The sequence below is a fragment of the Protopterus annectens genome, chromosome 9.part0, assembly GCF_019279795.1.
Source record: "Protopterus annectens isolate FY-2018-M chromosome 9.part0, PAN1.0, whole genome shotgun sequence".
Classification (NCBI taxonomy): Eukaryota; Metazoa; Chordata; order Ceratodontiformes; family Protopteridae; genus Protopterus; species Protopterus annectens.
Window position 1 is genome coordinate 99,212,115 of NC_056743.1, and position 15,269 is coordinate 99,227,383.

Sequence of the window (15,269 nt, forward strand, 5' to 3'; positions counted from 1 at the left end):
ATGGCATAATAGTTTTTAAAATGTCTGAAAAGGCTAAAATGTCTATTTTTTTTTTGCAATGTCTGAGTTTTTCGCAGTAACTAATACTTTTCGTAGTATCCAAAGTGTCCGGAGTGCTTGAGGTATTTGCAGTGTTAAAGTAAAGCATTTTTGGAGAGGTTGTTGTGGACTTGACCAAAATTACAAGTACCAGGTCTATACTTATGTTTAAAAGAAATGTATTGATATGGCAGATGGATTTTGCAGACCTGATCTGCTGGTGTTTGATAATAATATTGCTGAGAATTGGCAGTGCTTAAGCCAGCTAAACTGAGAAGTATAATTGCTCTTATACATGCATCTTTATCAGAAAATGCAGCCTCTATGAAAATATCATATTGTTGCTCAGAGGCCACTGAGCAGAAATGTTAATTTGTGTATGCAGCTGCCATGTATGCAGGGGATGGGGAGAACCTTCATATCGTGATACAGGCTGAAACATGGGAAGTCCCTGAGTGCTTAAAATGTAAATTTAGAGAAATGTGTAACCCTCAAACAAATATTACAATAGAAAGGCAGAAATTTTACACAGTATCTGCTAGTATGAATGTTGATAGTGAACAGCAGAAACTAAGATGAAAAAGAAATATAAACCAAGAGGCAGTACCATACACAACCTCATTGTTAACTGTTGCAATTTTGAATGCAGTCATTAACCTAAATGGGAAAACTGTTTAGCTTTTGGTCAACGATGTCACAAATGTAAAAAATGGAATCATTTCAAAAGGCTTGGTAAGTAAAAAGTGTCACAAACTTATATTAAACTTGTATTAAAGGAGAGTATCTGAAGAAGCAAGTAGATCAGATAGAGACTGTAGCAAATTGCGAGAGCTGTGAGCAAACTTTCTATGTTGATGGTGTCTCTGTGATCAGTGAAGCAGTTAATATGGTAGATTATCAGTTGTTAGCAAAGAGTGAAATATTTTGTACTGTACAAATTAATGGGAAACCTGTAGGGCTTCAAGTAGACACTGGCTCCAAGTGCAATGTTATATCAGCACAAATGTTTGCTAAAGTAAAAGCTGGTGAGAAATGTAATTCAGCAAAGTGTGCAAAATTAGTTGTTTATGGTGGTGAAGGGATTCAAACTGATGGCACAGTAGTTCTTTCACACCATTCTGACTTGTGTTTTACTTAGTCAAAAGACATGTGTAGTGACTGTTAGGCCTCAAAGACAGTTTGAGAATGGGATGATTTAATTTAATAAAGACGTCCACCATATAAGTCTGAATAACAATGATAGTTTTACAAAGAGTATTTTTAGTGAATATGCTGATAGTTTCAAAGTTGAGCTAGGTAAACTTTCAGTCACATATTCCATGAAGTTAAACCATGAAGTAAGTCCAGTTGTCAGACCAGCATGGAAGATTCCAGTAGCAATGCAGAGTAAATTAAAGTAGAACAGGACAAAATGGTGAATTTAGTGTCCTTACTTCAGTAGAAGAACCAACTGAATAGGTATGCTCCATGGCAGCAGCTCATAAGAAAAGCTCAGATGATATTTGAATATGTATTGATCCACAAGACTTAAACAAAGCACTTCAGTGTCTTCATCACCCAATACATACAGTAGAAGAGGTAGCCATTCTCTTGCCAAATTCCACTGTTTTTTCAGTCTTAGATGCAAAAAGCTCCTTTTGGCAAATTTTGCTGGATCACAAATCTTCATTGTTAACTGCATTCAGTACACCATTTGATAGATTTAGATTTTTAAGAATGCCATTTGGAAATGAATCTACCAGTGAGGTATTTCAACATGTCATGGAATAAATTTATTCTGGTTATCCATGTGCTATTATAGTAGGCAACATTATTATTGGAGGCAATGATGAAGACAAACATGATAAGGAAAGTTCTAGACTGTGCAAATGAAGTAAATCTTAAATTGAATCCTCAGAAATATAAATTCAAACTGAAAGAAGTTACTTTATATGGGACATTTGTTTACAAGTTCTGGCTTACAACCAGATCCATCTAAGCAAACAGCAATTGTTGAAATGCCAGTTCCAGAGAATGTCATATCCTTACAACATTTTCTAAGTATGGTCAACTATTTAGAAAAGTTCATCCCAGACTTGAGTGAGCTTTCTGTACTATTACATGAGTTCACATGCAAAAATGTAAACCGGTCCTGGATGGAACAACACCAAAAAGCATTTGATATTCTAAAGAAGAAAATTGCCAGTCCACCCACATTGAGATATTATGATGTTCACAAACTTGTAACTCTTTCTTGTGATGCTTCAAGGTACAGCCTTGGTGCAGCATGCGTCCAAGAAGGCATGCCCATTGCTTATGGATCAAGAACTTTAACTCAAACAGAGATGCATTATGCACAAATAGAAAAAGAGCTTTTGGCAGTAGTGTTTGCATGTTTGAAGTTCAATGATTATATTTATGGCAGAGCTATCCAAATAGAGACTGATCACCAACCACTACTAACAATTTTGAAAAAGCCAATACATACAGCCCTAGCTTGATTGCAATGCATGATGTTAAAACTGCAAAAGTACAATTTCAATATTGTTTACAAAACGGGCAAACACTTCTACCTTGCTGTTGTTTTGTCATGTGCACCCAGACAAATGACAGAGCAGCATGAAGATGAAACAGCAGACTTCAAAGTCATAGAAGCTAGAAATTTTTCATCATCAAGGCTTGATGAACTAAGAAATTACAGCTTCTGGAGAATTTGGTCTGAAGATGTGTAATTTCTTAGTCCATTATCAGTCAAGGATGGCCAACACAACACACTAGTTTACCGCTTGACATTAAGCAGTATTTTCCTTACAGAGATGAGCTCATCATGATGGAAGATAGAATCATTACGAAAGGTCCAAAAGCGGTAATTCCTAAAGCCTTACAACTGGAATATATAAAAAATTTTCATTGTGGTCACCCAGGTACTGATTCAACCAAAAGAAGGGCAAGATCCATTGTATTTTGACCTTGTATGTCTAAAGATATAGAGAAGGAAACTCTAGCATGTTCAATCTGCAAAAGCACCAAAAGGCATCAACAAAAAGAACTGTTCCAATTACACCAAATTCCTGAATTACCATGGTCGAAGGTTGCTGTAGATATTTTCAAATGTAATGGTCAACATTACATGGTGTTAGTAGACTCTTACTCAAATTAGTTTGAAATTGACCTACTTCTTAAATTGGCATCCAGCACAGCCATTACAAAATTGAAGAGACATTTTTCCGTCCATGGTAGTCCACACAAAGTCATGTCTGACAATGGCGCACATTTTAATAGTCAGCAGTTTAAGAAATTTGCTGAGTCTTGGGACTTTGTTCATATTACCAGTAGTCCTGTGTATCCACAAGCCAATGGTTTAGCTGAACATGCACTTCGTAGTGCAAAGCATTTGTTGGAGAAATCCAAAAGAGATGGTACCGATGATTTCCTTAACTTACTCAGTCTGAGAAACATTCTTCGAGGCAACTTGTTTGGTTCACCTGCTCAAAGATTGATGTCCAGACAAACACAAACAACTCTTCCAATTAGCAAACAATTGTTAGTACCAAACGCAAAGAACAATAGAGTGGTCAACACTTAACTTTTGAGAAAACATCAGTCAGAAAGTTGTACAATGATAACACCAGTAAATCCCTTCAACTATTGTTACAAAGAGAACTTGTAAGAATGCAAACATCCAAAGGTTATGATTGTGTAGGAATTGTGAAGGACATTTGTGAAGAACTGAGATCTTACATCATACAATCTGAAGGAATGGATTACAGAAGGAATCTTAGATGTGTTACCTGTCTCAGAACCACGGCCACAGCAAATTGCCTGTGCCAGTGACTCTAATTTCCAGAGTGACTCGTTAACTGTTCGAATTCAAAAGAACAGTGTGCTTTCTTCAAACAATTCTGATGTAAACCCAGATGTTCCAGTACTGAATGAATCCCCAGATACTGTCCCTGTTGCTAAACCAGTCAGAATGTCTATGTAACTAAATCTTGTAGAATTTGCAAACCCAGTCCAAAATACGCAGTGACTTGGACTTGAAATCAGTTATGTTTTGATGAAATGTTGAAATATTGTCCAGCTCTTAAATATGCCTTTGTTCTTGTATTTTGCAATGTCAAACAAAATGAAAGAGGGAGGATTTAGATCAGTGTGTATATTGAACCTAGTCAGCCTCTGTAGCTAGACAGCATGTGCATATAAGTTACTGAGCATGTGCGAGGTCAGTGCCATTTTGTGTAGAGTTAGTGTGAATGTAAGCTTGAATGGAGGTGCACGTATGTGTGTGTTAGAAGTAACAAGTCAGTTAGTAAGCATATGAAGTGTGAAGTTTATGTTCCAGTTACAGCTCCTGATGTGTGTATGTATAATAAATGACTTGAACGCATACCCAACCTCAGTGTCTCATTTGAATACACGAGACATGTGACACCTACTATGCACTACTTGCACTCAGTTTTCTTCATGTGTACTTCCCATTCAGGATGCCTACTTCTCATCACCCTTACATGAAGTTTTTCACCTATATGATGCCTTCCTCGTCTCCCTCCTAGTCTGCAGTGAGAAGAGTTTTAGTTTCTTTAGTTCCGGGTTAAATGCTTTCCACACAATATATCCCCACTTTGGGTTGCTTTCTTCTGGACACCTTTTAGTTGCGTCTTGTATTGCCACTAGAACTCAACAGGCTACTTAAGGTGTTGCCTGACCAGAACATGAGAGAATAGAAACATTACTTTGTTTCTTTTAAAGTCTATCCCACCGCGGATGCACAACACCGTTCTTTTTGCTGCTGCCATTGGTTCTCATTCTGCTTCTAGTAGTCTAATCTGGATATCATAATAACTCTAGTCCTCTACCTGCTCTCTCAGCTCCACCACCCCAGTTAGTACTTCACCGGTGTTGCTGCTGCCATTGGTTCTCATTCTGCTTCTAGTAGTCTAATCTGGATATCATAACAACTCTAGTCCTCTACCTGCTCTCTCAGCTCCACCACCCCAGTTAGTACTTCACCAGTGTTGCTGCTGCCATTGCGCCTTCTCATTCTGCTTCTAGTAGTCTAATCTGGATATCATAACAACTGTAGTCCTCCACCTGCTCTCTCAGCTCCACCACCCCAGTTAGTACTTCACCAGTGTTGCTGCTGCCATTGGTTCTCATCCTGCTTCTAGTAGTCTAATCTGGATATCATAACAACTCTAGTCCTCTTCTTGCTCTCTCAGCTCCACTACCCCAGTTAGTACTTCACCAGTGTTGCTGCTGCCATTGGTTCTCATCCTGCTTCTAGTAGTCTAATCTGGATATCATAACAATTCTAGTCCTCTATCTGCTCTCTCAGCTCCACCACCCCAGTTAGTACTTCACCAGTGTTGCTGCTGCCATTGGTTCTCATTCTGCTTCTAGTAGTCTAATCTGGATATCATAACAACTCTAGTCCTCTACCTGCTCTCTCAGCTCCACCACCCCAGTTAGTACTTCACCAGTGTTGCTGCTGCCATTGCCTTCTCATTCTGCTTCTAGTAGTCTAATCTGGATATCATAACAACTCTAGTCCTCTACCTGCTCTCTCAGCTCCACCACCCCAGTTAGTACTTCACCAGTGTTGCTGCTGCCATTGCCTTCTCATTCTGCTTCTAGTAGTCTAATCTGGATATCATAACAACTCTAGTCCTCCACCTGCTCTCTCAGCTCCACCACCCCAGTTAGTACTTCACCAGTGTTGCTGCTGCCATTGGTTCTCATCCTGCTTCTAGTAGTCTAATCTGGATATCATAACAACTCTAGTCCTCTACCTGCTCTCTCAGCTCCACCACCCCAGTTAGTACTTCACCAGTGTTGCTTTGGCCCACATGTACTAGTTTGCTTTTGTCTGCCATGAACCTCAACTGCCACCTTTCAGCCCACATGATCAGCATTTCCAAATTCCCATTTTAGACTCATCGCTTATTCCCTACTTGTGCACCTAACGTTATGCCATCAGCAGAGAGGTGGATCCTATCCTTTATCCCTTCAGATATGTCCAAAATGCACATGTTGATGAGAATGTATCCCAAAGGTTAACCCAGTGCTGCTACTCTTGCCACTTTCTTAGCTCCTAATATTTTCCTTTTCAAAGTAAACCTCCCAGAAGTTTGCCAAACCATTCAACCATACAGCAGTGCAATTGTTTAATCTTGATTCTACCCTGAACCATTCCAGTTTTTATAGTAGACACTTATGCTAGACTGTCTCAAAGGCCTTGCTGAATTTGCGTAGATTGGGTCTGCTGGCAATTTCCTTGTCGGTTTTCCAGTAACCCTGTCAACAACTTGATAATGTTAGACTAGCAGCTCTTTTTGGCCATAAACCCATGCTGGCTGTTGCCTTAAAGATTTTTAGATCCTAGATAAGTAACCTCCTTTTTCCTCAGGATCCCAGTCATGACTTTCCCTGTCACTGCTGTTAGCCTAACAGGAGTGTAGTCCCATAAATTTTCCTGTCCCCACCTCCCCACCCCTTATACAAAGGTATCATAGTTATTGTCTTCAAGTCCCTGAAAGTGGCTGTGGTTAACGATATACTGAAAACATCCCTCGGCAGATCTGCCACCTTTATCCTCACTTAAAAAAGTTAGTTCTTTCCCATCCTTCTTGTACTTTGTGGTTCTGTAGAACTGCTCCTCTCCCTAGTTTGAGTTTCCCTTGCTTTCCTTTGCAAAGACTAAAACAAAGTATTAATTTTAACGTCGACTGTTTTCCTAGTTTTCCATTACCTCCCTCCCGTGTTTGCTCAGCTTGGCTAAGTCTGTCTTTCCCTTCCTTTGTTCCACCTGTTGATCCTTTCTGGAACTCACTTTCAGCTTGTGCCTTTGTATCCCCACATCCTTTTTTGGCTTTTTGCTGGCCTCATGATACAAGGCCTTCTCCATTGCCTCTGCCTCCATACTCCCTCTCTTCCACCTGCAACATCTTGTATCTTTTGTCCTAATCACTACCTTCTCCTTCCTGTGATCATCTTCTAGTATAACCACACTGGCCTTCTTTTCTTTTTGTCCCAAAGCTATGTCTGTAACACTAAGTGCTGCATTTTTGACCCTTTCCCAAAGTTTTTTTTTACTTCTTCAATTTGTCTGCACCCTCCTAACAGAACTTTGACCCTACTCCTGCTTAATGGGGCACAGGTCATGGCTGAAAAGGGTCAACAGACAAGCCATTCTCCCATTTATCAGTAAAAAAATAAATAAGTATTGCTACAATTATTCGGGTCTACTTTATTCTATCGAAACCGCATTACGTCGAATGCAAGTTCATTGACACTTAATCAGCGAACTGTGAATCCAGCGAATGCACAAAATCGCGAAAATTTAAATGTCGAAGTGTTTTGGTTGGCCCGTCTGAGCTACATATCCGTAAGGTAAGTGTGCAATAGTTACTGACATTAGGGTTAGGATTAGGGTGAGGGTTAAGGTAAGTGCATAGATAGGTAATGTAAGATGGGTAATGTATTTAACGTTTAGTGTAGGGTTTGAGGTAGGGGTATGGTTAGTGTATGTGTGTGGTTTATTTATTTTGTTTGGGTATAGCTCTGTAGGGTAAGTGTGCGGTAGTTACAGACCTTAGGGTTAGGGAGGGGTTAAGGATAGTGCATAGATAGTGGTGTATGTGGAGTTTAGTGTAGGGTTAGAAGTAGGGTTTTGGTTGGTGTATGTTTGTGATTTATTAATTTTGTTTGGGTGGGTAGTATGTTTTGGGCAGTGGGGTTGGCCAAGTATGACAATTCGGTATTTTGAGTTTTGTGGTTTTGTGCGTTCAATTATTTTGTGGTTCGGTGTATATGTGTTGATGGAGTGGTGTTCGACGTAACTTGTTTTCATTTAAATAAAGTAGACCCCAATTATTCCACCTTTCATAACATGCCCCTTCTGAAGGTTCTCTGACACATTGTCCAATTTTTTTCAAAGCTTGCATACAAAAGTCAGAACTCATGTTGTTTACTTGTCTTGAGATTTATGGTTTATTTTATAGTGGTCTGCACTATTTGATCTTCCCTTGTTCCAAAATGGCTGCCCACACCCTCATGTAAAATACTTGCTACCTGTGAACGTCTTATCTGAAGCCACTCCTTCTTCATAATGTAGTAGTACCAGCTGACGTGCCCACCATAGGATCTGGAGAATGATTCTGCTCTTTGATATGGATGCAGCCAATGTGCTTCAGATAATATTTGCCACAGCAGAGTGTCTCATCAGCAGTAATCAACGACATTCCATTTTCTGCTATCATAAGGACATGATCCATAATTTTATCCTGTTTTCTTTATTTTATTTTATTTTTTTTTGAGATGAGGGACAGTTACATTCAACTCCTTTGTAGGATGATCTGCCATCTTCAGTCTCTAATGTGACACAGTGTCTCCTTCATCACTTGTTTTTTTTTTGTTATGATGTCTTCCCTCTTATAAAGAGGATATATGTCACCCTACTTTATTGCCCCTTTTCCCATCTATGTTTTGTCTTCCCGAGTATGTTTACATCCTATTTATGATTTTTCTGAAGACCAAGTTTCTGCTACTGGAACGATTTTAAATCATTGTTCTTCGACTATCAACATTAGTTAAAAAAGTTTTTTGCTTAAATTCTAAGCAACCTTATTCATTACCTTCAATTTATTTCTGTTCTCTTGCACATTTATGTCTTATTTATGTATATTTTATTGGCTCCCTATTACAGATGCAAGACTCAATACTGCAACTCTTCCAGTTATGAAAAACAAAGTGTGATTTCAACACCAAAATTGGGAATTGCAAATCTCTCTCTGTTACATCATTAGAACATTTTACAGCATGGTATATATTGTCCTAAAGATATACAGCTTAAATTGACCTGACTTTCACCAGATTGGCATTAGTCAAATGTTGACAGCTGACTTATCATATCATTTTTGTCAGACAGGGCAACATGACTTACTGTATTTTTCATTGCTAGATACTGTTTCATTACTCTAATTGCATGTTTACTGAATTACTTAACTGTAAACTGCTTTTTCATACTGAGAGTTGTATTTTCTGTTTGTGAGTGCTTTTTGATTTTTTGAGGTTTCTGTGTTCTACAGCTAGGAACTATAATAGTGTGCATTACTAAAATTGTCTGTTTACAGTTAAAAGCATTCTCTAGAGTTTGCTCCTTGATCTGTTTAAAACTTTCATTTAGTGGCTACAGCTAGGAACTGTATTTTTCCCACCCTACCTCCCTAGTGTTGTGTGTTCTTATACTTGGCGGCTTTGCAGTTGCCTGCCCATACTGTATATTTGATCTGTGACACTCTTCCCAGTCTAGTGTCATTAGTTCATTCAATCTAATAGAGAACATTTGTGAAGGCCAACCCACTCAGATTCTTAACGTTGAATTAACTTCTGTTCCAGCTTTCTCCATTTCCACTTTTACTGGGAAAAAAAATTCTAAACTTGTTTCCCCCTTTCCTGTTGCAGGTCTTGTCCAGATACGGATTTGCTGTGTCCAGGACTGTTTGTGAGCTCCTAAGCCCCTCCCCCCACTTAACTGAGGTTAAACTATTCCTGGCGCCATAAAGTTTGTTATTCAAAGTTTTTCTTTGAGCTCATCACTTGTTCAGAACTCATCGTAAGCACTAAATAAGTTACAAATTACTACATCATTACTTTCTTCATTTGTCTAGAGGAAAACAGTTTTTAGTACTTAATAAATAAGCACCTATTCAGGCATGTCTAAAGGTTAGCTCCCGGTGTTTTCTCCTGTCTACATGATGAATCTGGCCATCTTGGGACAATGCAGCAATTGCCTCATGTACACAGACAACCCTCTCTTCCTTCCACCCAACACTACGACCTGTGAGAGATACACTTATATAGCCAAACTGGAAGCAAAGCTCTCCTCACCAACGACTGGCCTAGACAGTCAAGAGGAGAAGGTAAACACTTGCACTGCACCACACTCATCACATAGTCCCTCAAAACCTACACAACACACACACACACACACACACACACACACACACACACACACACACACACACACACACACACACACACACACACACACACAGAAGCACAAAACACACACCTACATTCACGGAGGCTCTCAGTACAAATCTGCCCAAACAACAGAGACCTCCAAAGCAGAAATGCAAGCAACCTCCACCCCCCAACACAACCCAAATGACACATAGCCCACATACTCAGTGTGCCACTCAAATACAGCCCATAAGGCATAATGTACCCAACACTCTAGTCATAGGTGACACTATAGTCAGGCACACTGATGTTCCACTCACCAGGCTAAACAAGGGAAAAGTTACTGTTAGCTGCCTGTCAGGTGGCAGGATCTGCCACATAACACACGCACCCAGGTCACTCCACAACAAATAATGACTCTGTCATTCTCCATGTTGGTGATAATGACCTGAGACATACCTCCCTGGACTACATGAAAAGAGACATGGAGGAGCTCTCTGATCTTGTAACCCAGGCAGGTATGACTCTAGCCCTGAGTAGCATCCTGCCATCACCCAGAATTATACCACAGTACAAGGATAAAATGATTGACTAACAATTGGCTAAGCTTCTGGTGTCATTCTAAGGGAATCCAGTATCTGTCTGCCTGGGATGACATGATCAACAGACCAAGCTGCTTTGCCAAAGATGGCCTGCACCTGTTGCCCTTGGGATTCCGGATACTGGCAAATGCTCTTGCCACCACTATAGTGCCTTTTTTAGGCAAGGTTCAAATGACAAATTCACCACCATAACAGGTATAAGCAAGCAAAATCTGAGGGTAATGCTACTCAATGCTAGAAGTCTAAACCTCAAAATGCACTCACTCGAGGCACTCCTTAAAATGCAGAACACTGACATCTGTGCAGTATCAGAGACCTGGTTCAAAGCTCCAAAGAGCACCCCTGCATTACCAGGCTATAATTCATACCACACCTTTCGGCCACCAAATCTGGACCAAAGCACTAAAGGTGGAGGCATGTCCATATTCATTAAGGATATCCACACCTCCAAGCTAGTTGCTCAGCATAATGCATCAGAGATTATCCAAGTTCAACTAACTCTGGGCAAAAACCGCAATCCAGATTGTAGCTTGCTACAGACCTCCCACCATGCCCCAGGATTCCCATTCCTCTTTTCTTGATACACTGGAAAATATTAAGGTACAACCCAACACTCTAATAATGGGTGATTTCAACTACCCTACCATTAACTGGGAAAACTACTCATGTACCAACACTTTTGCTCAACGTTTTCTGGAAATCATCAGTTCTAATGCCTTGGATAAACTTATCCACACCCCCACCAGGGGCAGCAATATCCTAGACCTGGTCATCACCAACATGGGTGACCGGTGTTCCACACCAGAGGTCAGCTCCTCATTGGTCAGATCTGACCGCAAGCTAATCACCCTAGAAATCCACATCCCGCTCCCACCCCCCCATTAGGAAAACAACCGTAAAAAATTTCTCCAAAGTCAGCTTCACGCTTCTTAATACAGAAGTGGCAAACTTCACGACACCCATGCAGATGGACAATAGAGGTACGACTGCTGAAGCCTACACAAATGCACTTTATAAGCACTTATATGAGTGCATGGATTGTGCTATCCCTAACAGAACCAAGATGCTATCCACCAAAAAAAGGAATCCAATCTGGTGGTTTTCTGCCATAAACAAACTCTACAACAGAAGAAAGAAGCTGTTGCAAAAAAGAGTAAAATCCCACAATTGGAGGAACTCCCTGGTCAGCCTCAGTAAGAAGCTGAGATCCCTCATAAAATCCTCCAAAGCTAGTTATGAAAACAAAATTGCCACTGATTCTAAAGACAACCACAAAGCATTCTATAGCTATGTCAAGAATCTCAATGGCAACATTCAGATCTGCTCTGAGTTACAGCACAATGACACTAAATATACAGAACCAACTGATATTGCCAACATCCTGGCAGATAGGTTCAGTGCTAACTTTACCCCCCTCTCATCCCCTCTAAAGGGCCCATCTTTATACCAGAAGAATGCAAAGTTCCTGTAATCACGGCTGCACAGGTAAAACCCTCAGTCTCCAAAGCCAAGAACACAGCATCCATGGGACCTGACAACATCCCAGGCTGCCTTCTACATGAACTACAGAATTAACTGGCACCCCACTTAAGTACAATGTTCAATCATAGCCTTACCTCAGGCTTTGTGCCCATTGAATGGCGCACCATGACAGTTATCCCACTCCACAAAGGGGGGGCCACAACAGACCCCGGGAACTACTGCCTCATTAGCCTGACGAGTCTGGTCTGCAAGGCCATGGAACATATTATCATGGAACTCATAAACAAAGACATTGGAGATCTCCAAACTCTGGACCCCACACAGTTTGGGTTTGTAAAAGGCAGATCATGTCTTCTAAACCTGATAGACTTCTTTGAAGTAGTCACCAAAGCCATAGATGAGGGTAAGGTGGTTCACACAGCCTATCTAGATCTCGCCAAGGCGTTCAACACCACCCCCCACTCTGGAATTATAGATAAACTCACTAAACTAGGTATAAATCCCTATATGTCACAAGATGGGTTGCCAACTGGCTTACTGACAGAACCAACACTGTGAATGTAGCAGACTCCAAATCAGACTTCAGACCAGTGACAAGTGGAGTACCACAAGGTTCAGTCCTGGGTCCTCTCCTGCTTGGTATATACTTCTCTGAAGTACAAGCTAACATGGAAGGTCTTTGGCTAACTAAATTCGCAGATTATTGCAAACTAGGAGCCATAATTGAAACTCCTAATGATGTGGACATCTTACAAAAGGGCCTCACTGACACAGATGCCTGGTGTCAAAGCCATGGTCTCAAGCTCAATGCCAAAAAGTGCATTGTCATCCCCTTTGGTAAAAACTCAGTACCCATGAACTACCACATATGCAGTAGTCTACTTAACACCAAAAGTGTGATAAGAGACCTTGGGAGACAGGTGGACAGTAGTCTCTCCTTTGATAATAACATTGTCACAGTGGTCAGGAAATCCTTCTATGTGGGACACCTCATCACAAAAGGTTTCTCATCCAGAAAAAAAGAGGTCATTGTTCCCCTCTACTCATCACTCATAGACCCATTATAGAGTTCAATGCCCCTTTTGGTATGTACTTCACAAGACATCTACAACAACTGGAAAGGCCACAAAAATACCCCACAAAGAGGATTACTGGCCTCAAACAGATGCCTTATGCAGATCATCTAAAAAAACTCCAGCTTTACTCCATCGCATATCGCCTACTCAGAGGTGATCTATGCCTAACATACAAAGCTATGTCAAACCCAGAGCTGTTAGACATGCTCCACTTAAAGAAATCCCAATCCCTCCGAGCTACATGCTCTAGGGACCTAAACCTTGTCACCACAATAAACAGAACATGCTGGAGGGATAGATTCCTATCCCAGAGACTTCCCATACTCTGGAACAGACTACCTATCTATGTCAAACAGAGCTCCTTATTAGCACTCTTCAAGAAAAATCTTGATGATTGGATGGGTAATAGGAAATTCACCCTGGGGATCACTTCTGTGGTTCTGCTTGACAGGGGCACAGGAAAATAATTTTCTTGGGTGGCAAAAGCAAGGGTACCTTTTTGGCTAGGCTTGTATAGGCCCTAGGGCCAATAGCCTAGTACCTACCTATGAACCAAGATCATAGAATCCCAAGGCTGAGAAATTGAAAACACTGTATATTTAGAGAGAAAGGGCTTTGCGACATCATAATAACTGTGATTAGTTATTGTGAGTCCATTTTCCCACCTTCACTATGTAGTATTTCCATTCTAAGGCATCTGACACAATTTTCCCCTTAGGAATTGTTGACAATCTTAAGAGGTTAGGTACAAACCCTTATGTAACCTGGTGGATAGCCAGATGGTTCACTGACAGGACAAAGGAAGTTAGAAATGGGGATTCCACCTCTACAAAGAGGCCAGTCACAAACAGAGTCCCTCAGGGATTGGTCCTGGCACCACTCCTTTTTGGCATTTACTTCTCTGAAGTCAAGGTCAATGTCAATGGCCTCTGACTGACTAAATCTGCAGGTGATTGCAAATTAGGAGTTGCCGCTGAATCACCCACTGACACAGATGTTCTCCAGGAAGGGCTGACAGAGAAAGAACTGGTGCCAGAGCCATGGATTAAAACTAAATTCCAAGAAATGCATAATAGTATCCTTCAGGAAGGCATCCGCCCCTGATAACTATTATATTGACAACACACCCCTAAGTGTTAACCCAATAGTTGGGGACTTGGGGACACACAGTATTCTAGCCTTTGACGACCATGTGTCTGCTGTAGTGAAGAAATAATTCTGTGTTGTGCAACTTATAAACAAAAGTATGGCATCTAGGTCCAAGGAAGTCAATTTCCACTGTATTCAGCATTCATCAGACCTATCATTGAGTACAATTCCCACTTTGGTATATACCTAACAAGGCATATTCAACAATTAGAATGTGCACAGAGGTTCCTCACTAAAAGAATAAAGGACATAAGTAACATGTCCTATGCAGACCATCTCAAGACTCTATCGTTGTATTCTGTCTCCTACAGGTTGTTGAGGGTAGATCTGTGCCTGGCATACAAGGCATTGTCAGACTCCACTCTGATGAAGCTCCTGCATATCAGCAAAACAAGCAGCACCAGAATTTCCCATTCTAAAGACTTAAACCTTGCTGTGATATAAATAGGACCTGCTAGAAAGACATTTACAGTATGTATACCAGAGACTACCCCTTCTCTGGAACAGGCTCCCCATCCATGTAAAGCAGAGTTCCTTCCTAACCCAATTCAAGTGTAGCTTGGACAATTGAATGAGAAACAGGAAAATCATCCCTGGTTATGTCTCTTATGGATGCAGGCAAATGGTAAATGGTTCATCGCCCAGGCCCCTGCTTATAAAAGTTTCATTTCCCAAGTCCCTGCTTACACTTATCAAGGATACAAGAACTTGCCAGAGATTTGGGATGCATGGCTAGGCTTAAAAAGGCCATTGTGATTGTTAGCCTAACAAAAACCTATGAACCTATTACACCAGAGACCATATATTACCCTTAGCATTTCCAACGACCTGTTCCTGATCTTGATCCCATTATTAGAGTTTTCGTCACGATATACTTTGACATTTAGGTTGGATAGCTCAGGAATTCCTGATTAGTGATGGAAGCTTGCAAACAGAATGAGGTTGATAAAGGATAGCACCAGGTATAGGACCATAGCAG

The 15,269-nt window shown here is 40.7% G+C and overlaps 1 protein-coding gene across 1 annotated transcript in view; it reads left to right on the plus strand.

The window, feature by feature from the left end:
* Positions 1 to 2,624: 2,624 nt before the first annotated feature.
* The window catches only part of LOC122810498 (G-protein coupled receptor family C group 6 member A-like), a 117,375-nt gene continuing 104,730 nt past the window's right edge, over positions 2,625 to 15,269 (plus strand). The window contains exons 1-3 of the mRNA XM_044082079.1: positions 2,625 to 2,746; positions 2,833 to 2,884; positions 3,776 to 3,985. Coding sequence (XP_043938014.1) covers positions 2,625 to 2,746; positions 2,833 to 2,884; positions 3,776 to 3,985 — 384 coding nt within the window. The remainder of the gene's footprint in view (positions 2,747 to 2,832; positions 2,885 to 3,775; positions 3,986 to 15,269) is intronic.